The following is a 13,775-nucleotide window of genomic DNA, read 5'->3' as shown; positions in this document are numbered from 1 at the left end:
CTACCGTGGCTATGGTGGTGGGGGCGTCTTATTCCATCGTGGTGTGAAGAGCGACAGAGGTCTTGGGCCTCGAGCTGCCTTCGGTGGCTGTCGGGACTAATCTCTTGACTGAGGTGCGTTAGCCTGGGACTTCCAAGTCAGAACCCTTTTTGCCCTTCAATGAAGCCCTCACTGAGGTCGTGTTGGGGACCTGGCACAAACCCAGCACAGCGGCTCCTGTAAACAGGACAAGAGCCCACTGCCATAGGCCCGCGCCTAACGACCTGGTGTTCCTGACCCAACACCCTAGCCCCAAGAGCTTGGTCATCCAAACCTCAACGTCCCATAACACATTCCCTTCCGCTCCCCTGGATAGGGAGCCCAAGAGGCTGGATTACCGTGGGAAGAAGCGGTTTCTTTCCCCAGTCTGGCATTGTGGTCCGTGAACACCGCGTGCCTTTTGGCCTGTTAAACCATATGGCACACAGTTGCACAAGTGCTACTACAGCTCCTGGAGGAGGCCCGGGCCATTTTCTCCCAAGCTGTTGCTGACAGGGGAGGCGCAGCTAAGTTCATGATGAGTGGTGGATAAGACCAACTCTCTGCTAAGATTGGTGGCTTTGATGGTTGCCTTGAGGTGCCACGCCTGGTTGAGGACATCTGGCTTTTCAAGGGATGTCCAATCCACTCTAATTGACATGCCCTTTGATGACACCTGTATCTTCGGAGACAAAGCAGACTCAGTGTTCGAGTGCTTTAAGGTGTCCTGACAGCAGCAGCCCCCTCCCTCTCAGACCCCCCCGAAAGGCTTTTCGATCTTTTTGTGGCTATGGAAGGCACGCCCAGCTACATCTGTTCCCCGCCAGCCACTTTGTCATGCATGCTGCCCAACCTCTGCGTGGCCGGGGCAGTGGGATCAAGTGTCTGCGAGGATCAGGTAGCCTGCGGTCTTGACCAAGGGAGCTATAGAGAAGGATCCATTTGCCAGAAGTAGGTCATGGTTGCTATTCCTGTTACTTTCTGGTGCCCATGAAGGACAAGGGCATCTGCTCTATCCTAGACTTTGGGTCCCTCATTCTCTTCCTCAAAAAGGAGAAGTTCAAAATGCTCACTTTGGTTCAGGTCCTCTCTGCCCTGGACCCAGGAGACTGAATGGTAGCGTTGGACTTGTAGGACACATATTTCCATATTCCCTTTGTGCCTGCCCACAGACGTTACTTGCAGTTTGTAGTAGGTCACAAGCATTTTCAATTTACTGTGCTCCCCTTTGGCCTTACTAGTGCCCTTTGGGTCTTCACCAAAGTGATGGCGGTGGTCGCAGCTCATCTGCACAGGTTAGGGTTTTCAGTCTTCCCCTACCTCCACGACTGGCTGTTGAAGGCGGGCTTGCCCTAGGCTGTCGTCTCCCACCTCCAGACCACGGTGGACCTCCTACATTTGCTGGGGTTCACTATAAACATGCCAAAGTCACATCTGACTCCCTCTCAGACGCTCCCTTTCATCTGAGCTATTCTGGACACAGTGCAATTTTGGGCCTATCCTGCCGAGCGGCGAGTCCAGGATATTCAGGTTATGATACCGATGTATCAGCCTTCATCCTGCATCAGTGGAATCTCTCCGACATGGTCCAGATCTCGGAGGGGACTGCACAAGATCTACAGTGATGGCTTTTGAACCGCAGTTGGGTCAGAGACAGAGCCCCCTCCCTTCCCAAACGAGATCTGACCGTAGTGACAGATGCATCACTCATGGGATCGGGCGGCCACATGGAAGAGGTGGAGATAAGGGACGTGATCTCTGGCAAAGTCCAAGCTCCATATCAGTCTTTTGGAGCTCAGGGTGATCAGGCTAGCATTGAAAGCATTCCTTCCCTCTCTGAAAGGGAAAGTGGTGCAGGTGTTCATGGACAACACCACTGCCATGTGGTACTGCAACAAGCTGGGCAGGGTGGGGTCGTGGACTCTGTCAGGAGGCTCTGCGCCTCTGTACATGGCTGGAACATCAGGGTATATCCCTGATGGTCCAACATCTGGCAGGCTCTTAGAACGCCAGAGCGGACAAACACAGCTGTCAATGCCTGGTCGATCACAAATGGGGTCTCTAACCGGAGGTGGTGCAAGGTCGCTTTCGGCAGTGGGGAGAACCTTGGTTAGATCTGTTCACCTCTGCAGAGAACGTGTAATGCCAGCAGTTTTGCATGGTGGACTTTACAAGGCGGCACTCCCTCGGTGACGCTTTGTCTCGAGTGGAGCTCAGGCCTCTTCTACGCCTTTCCCCCAATACCAGTTCTGCGTAGAGTTCTCAAGAAGATAAAGAACGACCGGGCCCAAATCATTCTTATGTCTCTGGTCTTGGCACAAAGAGTCTAGTATCCGGAGCTATTGAACTGGCCATCGATCCTCTGATCAGACTGCCCCTTTGGGATGATCTTCTGTCACAGCAGTGGGGCATGGTTCTCCACCTGAACCAACCCAGTCTCCCATTCTTGCGTGGAGATTGAGCAATGGCAGTTGATAGTTTTTGACCTTCTGTGTGAAGTCTATAATGTTAGCCTGACCAACCCTCCTTGTTTAAAGCTCCCATTGTTGAAAGATTTCTAAAGGGTCTTATCTGCTTCCTCCTTCTCCATTCATAATGCTCCAATGCAGTGTTTAATTTGTAAATAAAAAGGTGCCGATGCCCAAAGCCGCCCTCTTAACAATGCGGCTGCTGCAGCTAAAAGTGCAAACACGGAATACTGAAGCAGCGTAATCCTAAAGCCATTTCTGGTCTCTAATCCATTTCCAGCCACTCCCTGCCTCTTCAGCACACTCTTGCAGCTTTCTGCTTTCTCCCACTGTGACGCTTTTTAGTTTTTCTCTTCCCCCGTCTTTCCATATGTGTCTTTTGCTAGCAGTAAATGCTTGAGGGAGAAAAATAAGTGCCAGTTATGGAAACAACAAGCACAAATTAAGCACTGCTACAATGGGATTTGAACTTAGTTCTTACTTTTCTGATGCGTACTCCTTTTGAGCTACTTCACAACTGCCCACTTCGGCTTCTTACTCTGAAGACAGCCTTCACCTCTCCCCGCAGAGTGAGTGAGCTGCAGGCTCTTTCCTCAAAGCCACCTTTCATCTACATCCATCCTGACAAGTTGGTGATTTGTAGCAGAGCTTCCTTTGTACCTAAGGTGGTCACGCCCTTTCATGTAGGCCTGTCCATCACTTTGCCTACTTTTTACACGACCCAACATCCTTCTAAGGGAGAGGAATGATTCCACAGCCTGGACACAAAGAGTGTTGGCATTCTATCTTGATCGTACTAAAGAGTTCCGGGTGGATGATCAGCTCTTTATGGGTTATGTGGGTGTGAAGAAAGATCAGGCAGTACTGAAGAGACCCATCTCTAGATGGGTTGCTCTCTCCATTAAAATGTGCAATGCATTGGCTAAAACGCATCACAGGAGGGCTTGCGTGCTCACTCTAACAGAGCAACAGCTGCAACCTCTGCGTTAGCATGCCAAGTTCCATTCCTGGATCTCTGCCAGGAAGCAACGTGACAGTCCTCGCACATGTTTGCCAAACACTACTACCTGGACAGTCCAGTCCGAAGGAGCAGGTATTTTGCCTGTTTGGTCCTACAGGACTTCCTAGTATGATCTTAGTTCGCAGACCCGCCTCCGGGGATGGTATTGTTTGGGTATCTATTCTAAGGTTAGGAATCTGCAACTAGAAGTCTATCAGATGAACAAGGTACATACCTTCGGTAACAAATTATCTGGCACAGACGTATTTGAGTTGAAGATTCCTTATCAACCCTCCTATCCCCTCTCTAAGTGAACTGATTTCTAGGGACTGGGACTTCCGTTTCAGGCCCTAGGGTCAGTGTTCTTCATGGCTCTGTGCTTCTGACGTGGAAAGTCATGAAAATAAACTGATGTCTGCACAACGGGAGGGGATAGGGGAGCCTGTATACGACCCGCAACGTCATAACCAGTGTCCACAATGCAAATGACTGCTGCCACCTGAGGGCGTGCTGGGGTACTGCTCGAAGAAAAATCTCTGGATCCAGACTGACGCCTGGGGGAGATTCTAAGGTAAGGGATCTGCAACTAGGATATCTCTACCAGATAATTTGTTACCGAAGGTAAGTAACCTGTTCATCAATATCAGTACATTGAGGCACAGATGTTTGTGGGGATTTTCCTGACACTTAACATGCACGTGGTGTATTAGATTTGTATCAAGTATGCAGACTCCTTATTAAAAGCTGTGTAATGAGCTGAAATCGGAAATAGCAGGTTGATCGTTGTTCAAAAAAAGAGGAATATTAAATGTGTGAGAAATTGTTTTCCTATTCTGAAAGGTATATTGCGGCTCACTGAGGTGGGAATACAGAGTTGTTGTAAAGAACGAGTTGGTGAGTTTGGGTTTGAGGGTGTCAGTTTTACTCTTTACCAGGATATGGGTTGCACAACTGAATAAAAACACATTTTCAGGCAGGCAGAGGATGTGCAGAGGTGCTGGTTAAAACTAGAAATATTCTGAATTGTTTATATGTAGTGGGGATATTGTACTGGTTGTCAGAAAATGTTCCACTCCTGTTTAGAGAAAGTGGTGACAAGGGAGTAAATGTCGGGAGACTAGGAGTTTGCTTCTCATGTTTTTTTCTTGTCTACAGTCTGATGATGATGCTCTTGTGGGTTGTGTAAGATCTCCAAGCATTCATTTTTCCTAGCTAGGGAAAGTAGGGTGTTTTAGTTCTTGAAAATGATACAGTAGCTTTTGAAACTAATAGGGAAGGACACACGACTAGCAGATTTCCCCTATGTGTCCCCTTTACCATTCTTTCTCCGTAACTTCAAAACAGAATTTGTTAAGAGGAACCAAAGGTACTCTAGATCCACCAAATTCCTGCATGCCAGCTAGTGGACCTTGCACAGCTGTCCACTGCCAGCTTAACGTGGGGATAGGGTTGTTGGAGATAACTAGCTGCCTTACTTCTAAGAAGATCACATTATTTAAACTAGGCACTGACACTGCCTGTAAGCATGCAACTCATTCTAGGTAATATGCCTATTGTTCACATGACATTAGATCTTGTTTTCAGTATAGACTCAAATAATATCATTAATTATGTTTTGGTTGTACAGCAACAAAACATGACAATTTCTATACTTTATATGTAATCAGGTTTACTCTATCATTATTCTGACTTCCTGTAAGAGCTTATGCCGGAATATTATAACTCGAATGTCTGGTGTTGGACTTCTCCATCATTTCACCGTCCAGTGCTCTATTCAATGCAACAAGAGTAACAACTGCGTTATCTCACAGCTGGAAAAACTCTGGAATCCTGGCTGTTCACTGTAAATATGTCTCAGGGTCTACCTTTTGTTTTACTGATTATTTTATTAAGAAAGGGAAGTTGTGTTACTGAAGCCAAATTTACTTTGTGAGAAACCTGGGTCTTCTCTGGATAATCCTGAAAGAAGCTCTCCTTCAGCTTCCTCTGTCGCTGACTGTATAAAGGCTCCCTTTCAGGTTACTTGTTTAAAACTGCAGCTTCTGGCTGCTACCCCTTACGTTTGCCTCTCCAATTTGTGACATTCCTTTCACCTCATTTTCACCTTCAAAATTCCAGTGAAGACAACATGGGTACTACAGTTCTGGATGCCCCCTGGAGATTTCTGCGCAAACATCAAACTTATTCCTCTGTGATATAGACACATAAATAAAGAAAAAACTTCGACAGATTCAACTCCTGGTCGGTAAATAAGACATTACTGCTGTAAATGCTGCTAAAAGCAGTTTCCACTAAAACCTTATTGCTCTCTATATAAGTTTGTTGATGAGCCTGTTTGCCCAGGTATCAGAATTGTAAGTTAAGCACAGTTTATCGCACTTAGTAATTACTGCGTGTAATTTACCTTGTGGAAAAAAGGCCGACTATTAGTTGGAACTGCAGAGTTACTACTTTTTGGTGCAAAAATCAGAATGTTTTTCCCTAATTTTGGGGAAGAACCACTAATGCTTTTTTATCACACCTGATAAATACCAACATCTGTGGTTTTGATACTTTTTCATGTGTGCTAAATATTGCGTGCCCTCCTCTGGGTTACTTATAAAGAGGGTAATAGCATTACATATGCAGGAACATTTACTCTTCTGCAAGCATTTGAAATGCTCTCTTCATAGGCACTACGCATGCCATAGGTGGACCCCTTTTCCCATGTCTGTGTTAAGGAATAATCAGACCTTACCCTCAGCTAGCCATAAAATTAGGATTCCTCCAACATAGCTAGGCTTCTCTATTTGCTTCGGGCAATCTCGACCTAATCAGACCCACTGATAGGACTCTATCAGTCAGTCGCCAGATTGTCTATACCCAAGGAAAGTTGAGCTATTGGTACATTTGGGAGGTTAGAGGTAGCTAGTACCAAACAAGATGAAAAAAACTATGTCTCCAGTGAAGAAAGACAAAAGGGGATGCAAGGACCAGATGAGAATACAACTAATATGTTTGATTCACGATTTTGTGTTGAGTTGAATATCTGTAATGCTGTTGTTTGGCATACGACGTACTAGATCAGTCTTCAGTCATGGAAGTGGCTGGATGTTTCTGAGAGTAAAGAGCCAGAAGGAAACTTTCTCTTTCACCCTCACTGACCCCTGCATGGTACACCCTTCACATGGAGTGGATGTAAAGCATAATGGAACAGATTTGGGATCTACAAAACCATACAATGATCGAAACCACCATATCAGGGTAGTACATGCCTGTATACAGATATATTTTAAATGCAGTCAGTTGATGAGTGCAAGTGAACTGCTCTCCACAGATGCAAAATATGTAGACAAATTTAAAAATTTAGATATTGATGGATTGGTCAATTGTCCACATTGATTAAAACCACCTAATAGAAATGAAGGTGCTTTAAGTGCTCTTACATAGCCCCCTGAATTTTTCACCCGTTGGCCTGCCAAGTACCTCTTTGATTATACCTGCCAATGTTTAATGACATGTTAATAAAAACAGCCATGTTAACATGATTAAAACAGCAAATCTTGTGCATATTTTCTGAAATTATATATTGTATTTGTCGTTTGGCTATTAAAAGTTATTTTTGTTCTTGACCAGCTCTGAAGATCCTGTCCTGTTATGAGACCCAGAACGTTCCTGATGTGGCTCTGGCAATGGTGATGCCCCTCTTACAGATCATGTCATCTGTTTCTGCAGCAGTGAGTCTGGTCTCAGCAGAGATGAGCACCTCTCGGCAACAGCTGGCCATTACTCTCTTGGAAATTGTTCAGCAAACGTGCAGTAAAAGAAACGACAAAGTGGTAATTTGGTTCATAGTTTGTTGGTTATTGTATTTTTCACCTGGTTCTTTAATTGCAGGAGAATTACTTTTGATATTTGTAGAAGTGGATATTGTAGGAAGCTGGCTTTGTATATACTATACAAAAGTAAGGTATAGTGTGCACAGAGTCCAGTGGATCCTCGGAGTCTTTTCAGAGGCTAACGTAGATAACACTAATGCTCTCTTTTGTGGTAATATGGCCGAGCAGTTAGGCTTATCAGAGGGTAGTGTTAAGCATGTGTTGTACACACAGTCAAGAAATGAGGCACACACCCAGTGACTAACTCCAGTCCAAAGTTTTATGTGTCAAAAATATATATTGGTACTTTATTTCTAGACCCAAAAGGATCTTTTTTGCAGGTAAGTACAGTTTCAAGAATGTACTAATTTGAACGTTGTTTGTAATTCAGTTAAAACAGTTTTCAGGTAAGTAATACTCTTCAAAAAGCAGACACTAAGTGCATTTTTCGTCAAAGGCGATGCAATCCTGGGGATGGTGGTCCATACACAGTTTACAGGTAAGTACTAGACATACTGTACCAGTCTTCGGGGACTAAGGTGTCCACAGGGCAAAGTTTAGGCACACACCAAGGGTGCATCATCAGCAACATGGTACCGGCGGGGTGCAGAGGTCAGTTTTGGTGGTGGGTGCCCAGTGGAATCCTATGGAGACTGGGGGCGGACACTCCGCACTGAACCGTTGTCAGGTAAGTACCCGTGGTCTCAGTGCACGGGCTTGCAGAGTTTAGATCCACACCTGTGGGGCCACAGGTAAGCACCAAACACTCATACTCAGCCGCACAAGGGCGGCTGGGTGCAGGGTGCAATCACAGCATTGGGCACCCAATGCTTTCCTACGAGGAACTCCTGGTTCACAAAGAGGCTGCAGGCTTGGTCCAGGGGGTCGGCTGAGGAAGATTAATGGCTGGACAGGTAAGTTGAGACTCCTCTAGATGTTGATGGCCCATTGGCTGGGTTCTCCAAGGCCAGGGGGCTGCGGGTGCCTTTAGGCATCGGGTATCTTCACTGAATCGGTTGCAGTCAGGGCACCCTCTGGATTGAGGCTGCAGGTGGCGTTGTGGTGGCCAGAAGGGGTTGACCCAAGGTGGACTCAAGGTCGGAATCACATGGGGACACTCTTTCAGGTGGGCCACCTGGACTCGGGCCTGGGCCTCAGGTGCAGAGTGGGCAGGACTCGTGGATCTGGAGGGTTCTCAAGTCTTTGTTGGAGGTTTATTTGTGGACAGGGCAGCTGTCCTTGGTCCTTAGGTGGGCAGGCAGTTCTCTGGGGGTTTGTAGAGGTCGCTGATCCTGCAGGATGAATCTTGTTGAAGCAGGAGTCTTGAAGCTGCAGACTAGGTAGGGCTGGTGCCAAGTCAGTTCTCATCTGGAGTCTTCATTGCTGGTGCGGCTCTTCAGTCCTTCTTCTTTAAGGTCACCAGGAATCTGAAGAGCAAAGCTCAGGGCTTTCTCTAAATACTAGATTTAAGGGCATTAACGAGGTCAGAGGGCAGTAGCCAATCTCTACTGACCCTGAGGGTGGATACACCCTTCCTGTGCCCACTTCCTTTGGGGAGGGGAAGACATACCTAACCCTATTGGCTGTCTCCCTCCAAAACAATATGGAGGATTCTGCCAGGATGGGTTCACCTCAGCTCTGGGCACCCTAGGGGTGGACACTCCTGGCATTTACTACTTTACTACTTTTCCCACCGGACCGGCCGCCAAAAGTGGGGCTTGGTTCAGGGGGTGGCCATCTTCATTAGCTGGAGTGCCCTGAGGCATAAAAACAAAAGGCAGGAGCTTTTCAGGCTCACTGCCAAGTGTTGCTGTTCCTGCACGGGGTGGAGGTGTGAAGCACCTCCACCCAGAGCAGTCTTTGTCCTCGACCCCTGAGAGCACAAAGGCCCTCACCCCATGGGGTTGCGAAACGTGTCTGTTGGTGGCAGGCTGGGATAGACTGGTCAGCCACACACTAGGGAGTTGGGTGAATTTCAGGGGCCATCTCTAAGATGCCCCTTGTGTGCATTTTCCAATAAATCTAATACTGGCATCATTGTGGGTTTATTGAGCGGAGAAGTTTGATACTAAACTTCTCAGTCTTCAGTGAAGCCATCATGAAGCTGTGGAGTTCGTAATGACAGACTCCCAGCCCATGTACTCAGTATGGCTACATTGCACTTCCAGAGTCTAAGAATGGACTTAGACACTCTAGTGGCATATTGCTCATGCGGCTATGCCCTCATCTGTGGTGTAGTGCACACTGCCTAAGGGCTGGAAGGCCTGCTAGAAGGGTGACTTACCTATGCCACAGGCAGTGTTTTGTAGGCATGGCACCCAGGGAGGGATGCCTTGTCGACTTTACCTTTTCCTCCCCACCAACACACACAGTCTGCAATGGCAGTGTGCATGTGGATGGTGAGGGGACACTTAGGGTGACATAATACATGCTGCAGCTCTTAGGGACCCTCTGTGGTCACAGGGCCCTGGTACCACTGGTACCTTTTACATGGGACTTAACTCTGTGCCAGCGGTGTGCCAATTGTGGCAGCAATGGTACGGTTTAGGGAAAGAATACTGGTGCTGGGGTCTGGTTAGCCAGATCCCAGCACACACTCAATCAAGTTAGCATCAGATATCAGGCAAAAAGTGTGTTTTGGGGGGGGGGGGGGGGGGGGGGGGGGGGGGGGGGGGGGGGACATACCATAAGGGACACTTTCCTACAGATGTGATTTCTAATGCAGATATTATGTAGCATTTGTTGTAAATAAACATAACTTAATGCTAGTTTTGAAATGTTTGAAAGTGTTGATTATGTCAATAAAATTACCTTGTATGCCATTTGTAACACATAGGATTAAAATGGTATGTTAATGCTGTATTATGTGCATTTGTATAATGCTTACCAACATTTTTACTCCACTCTTGTGGCTTTGGAATGTGGCCATTATTTATGTTTCTGGTATGTTTTTTTTTGTTTGTTTTTTTACTGGACTCAAAGTAATTTTTTGATATTCTGTTGGTGTGAGCAATCAGATTGTTGGTTGAGTGGGATGTTAACCCAGCTCAAGCAGCAGCTACAATCCCTTGCAGGGCGATTCACAAAAAAATTCAAAGTTACCCTGTAGTTATCCCTCAGGTAGCTTTGCACAAAAATCAGTCCACAAATGGTGATAAAGCGAAAACACCACACAAGAAAAATCCCATTCCAATTCATAAAAATAGAGTACATTTTAATAAATTAGAAGACACCATAACAAATCCAATTAGTAGAACCAGAGTTCTGAATTTTTTTAAGGGTTTTTAGCAAAAACTAGCGCTTAAAAGATCAGAGCGCTAACCACGTACAACTAGTTGCACAAGATCAGTTCAAAGTTAAAAAAATATGGCTGACCATGATGGAGTGTGGCTAGGGTACAAGAAGTGGTTTGGGCCCAGTCGGCACTTAAGTTTGGACTTAAAAGAAAATTCAGCAAGAAGTCTCTTGATGCGTTAGAAGTTCAGTGGGGCAAAGTTGCAGGCATTGTTTGAGGAGGAGGAGGTGTTGTTGGGGAGGCGCTGGACAAAGTTGTGGTGAAGATTTCCACATTTGGACTTAGTTGAAAATCTTCAGAGGGATGAAGCTGGAGGTTGGATCTAACGAGGGCTCCACAAGGCCAGATACCCTCTCTGCTAAGGTTCGCTGAACAGAATTTGCTGCCACGGAGAAGAATTCAGTGGAGCTGGTGTGAAGTCAGGCCAACCAACGATGCATCTTGTGCGATGGTTGGCCCGATCTCTTCTCAATTCTCTGAGCAGCTTTTAGCCCAAAGAAATCAAATTCCCAAGTTTTGGATTTTGGCTATCTGGGCATCCTTAAAACCACTTCCAAGGTTCAGGTCTGGAGAGGCACCAGTTGAAGGAGTTGGTACTCACTCGGGCTGTGTCCATGTGCGATTTCAAGATGGTTGGAGCCTTTTCTGTCCCTGAGACTCCGATCAGTAGGCCAGTCAACTAGCGCTTAGAGTCACTCTGGTAGTCCTGGGTTCAAGATTTGGAACAGGGCTTAAGCATCAAGGCAGGGTTCAAGCAGAAAAGCAGTCTTCTGAAATAAACAACAGCAGACAGTCCTCTGAGAGTCCTTCTCCATGTCCAGAGAGTGAACTGAAAAGTGGGGCATGTAAGAGACATGCTTAGCCACCTTTATAGCAGTGTTCGTGTATTCTGGAACCAGGTGTGTCTCATGATTCCCGTTGGTATGGCTCAGATATTCTGCTTACTAAAAACCTGTTGGATCAAGGCTTGTCCTCTGGGGTGGAGGTGGGGTTGGGGGGCAAGTGGGGGCCTCAAGAGGGAGCCCATGCAAGCCACAGAGCTCCCATAGCAATTATTTGTTAGCTTCAAGGCATTAATATGTGTTATGTATGTGATTATCTGGGGATTAGTTGTCTTTCCTTTGTCTGTGGCCTATTTGAGCTAAAAAAAACTGGTTGTGGACTAAATTAGTGTCGTGCCCTGCCTCTGGGAATTCAGCTGCTCTGTAGTTATTTGCCAGCCATCATCTCTGATGTGGTTCTGGTGAGCATCAAAGTCATGTGGTGGTGGGAAAAGTTAAAAAGGTCCAGTACAAGCAGTTACATGCTTGTGGTCTAAGGTAATTGCAGAACCTAATAAGGCCAGACAGTCAGGCAGGTGTCACAAAAGTGTGTCACCCCTGCACCATCTCATGGGCAAGGAAGCTCCATGAAACCTACCATTGATAGCTTGTGGTTTTTATAATTATCCCAATGACTAGATAGGCACTGCAGAAGCTTCAAATGATGATGGTAGTTGTTCAAGATGTGTCAGATACAATTGTCCCCAGTGCTACTGCAGTTTGTTAATATAGTGTGAGAAAGTAGCCTCTTTCTAGCCTTGTTACCCCCACTTTTGGCCTGTTTGTGAGTGTATGTCAGGGTGTTTTCACTGCCTCACTGGGATCCTGCCAGCCAGGACCCAGTGCTCATAGTGAAAACCCTATGTTTTCAGTATGTTTGTTATGTGTCACTGGGACCCTGCTAGCCAGGACCCCAGTGCTCATAAGTTTGTGACCTGTAGGTATGTGTTCCCTGTATGATGCCTAACTGTCTCACTGAGGCTCTGCTAACCAGAACCTCAGTGGTTATGCTCTCTCATTTCTTTCCAAATTGTCACTAACAGGCTAGTGACCAATTTCACCAATTTACATTGGCATACTGGAACACCCTTATAATTCCCTAGTATATGGTACTGAGGTACCCAGGGTATTGGGGTTCCAGGAGATCCCTATGGGCTGCAGCATTTCTTTTGCCACCCATAGGGAACTCTGACAATTCTTACACAGGCCTGCCACTGCAGCCTGAGTGAAATAACGTCCACGTTATTTCACAGCCATTTTACACTGCACTTAAGTAACTTATAAGTCACCTATATGTCTAACCTTTACCTGGTAAAGGTTGGGTGCTAAGTTACTTAGTGTGTGGGCACCCTGGCACTAGCCAAGGTGCCCCCACATTGTTCAGGGCCAATTCCCCGGACTTTGTGAGTGCGGGGACACCATTACACATGTGCACTACACATAGGTCACTACCTATGTGTAGCTTCACAATGGTAACTCCGAATATGGCCATGTAACATGTCTAAGATCATGGAATTGCCCCACCAATGCCATCCTGGTCTCTAGCACAGACCCGGGTACTGCCAAACTGCCTTTTCAGGGGTTTCACTGCAGCTGCTGCCAACCCCTCAGACAGGTTTCTGCCCTCCTGGGGTCCAGCCAGGCTTGGCCCAGGAAGGCAGAACAAAGGACTTCCTCAGAGAGAGGGTGTTACACCCTCTCCCTTTGGAAAAAGGTGTTAAGGCAGGGGAGGAGTAGGCTCCCCTAGCCTCTGGAAATGCTTTCATGGGCACAGATGGTGCCCATTTCTGCATAAGCCAGTCTACACCGGTTCAGGGACCCCTCAGCCCTGCTCTGGCGCGAAACTGGACAAAGGAAAGGGGAGTGACCACTCCCCTGACCTGCACCTCCCCTGGGAGGTGCCCAGAGCTCCTCCAGTGTGCTCCAGGCCTCTGCCATCTTGGAAACAGGTGCTGCTGGCACACTGGACTGCTCTGAGTGGCCAGGGCCAGCAGGTGACGTCAGAGACTCCTTCTGATAGGCTCCTTCAGGTGTTGCTAGCCTATCCTCTCTCCTAGGTAGCCAAACCCTCTTTTCTGGCTATTTAGGGTCTCTGCTTTGGGGAATTCCTTAGATAACGAATGCAAGAGCTCATCCGAGTTCCTCTGCATCTCTCTCTTCACCTTCTGCCAAGGAATCGACTGCTGACCGCGCTGGAAGCCTGCAAAACTGCAACAAAGTAGCAACAACGACTACTGCGACACTGTAACGCTGATCCAGCCGCCTTCTCAACTGTTTTCCTGGTGGTGCATGCTGTGAGGGTACTCTGCACTAGAA

At 46.9% G+C, this 13,775-nt stretch overlaps 1 protein-coding gene across 1 annotated transcript in view; it reads left to right on the top strand.

Annotated features, from left to right (window-relative positions):
* The window catches only part of FOCAD (focadhesin), a 1,081,710-nt gene that overhangs the window by 244,030 nt on the left and 823,905 nt on the right, over positions 1-13,775 (top strand). Inside the window, exon 10 of the mRNA XM_069239095.1 lies at positions 7,102-7,304. Within this exon, the coding sequence (XP_069095196.1) occupies positions 7,102-7,304 (203 nt within the window). The remainder of the gene's footprint in view (positions 1-7,101; positions 7,305-13,775) is intronic.

This window comes from Pleurodeles waltl, chromosome 1_2 (genome assembly GCF_031143425.1).
Source record: "Pleurodeles waltl isolate 20211129_DDA chromosome 1_2, aPleWal1.hap1.20221129, whole genome shotgun sequence".
NCBI classification, from domain to species: Eukaryota; Metazoa; Chordata; class Amphibia; order Caudata; family Salamandridae; genus Pleurodeles; species Pleurodeles waltl.
Note: the sequence above shows the minus strand (reverse complement) of the source record. Positions and strands in the feature narration are given on the sequence as shown.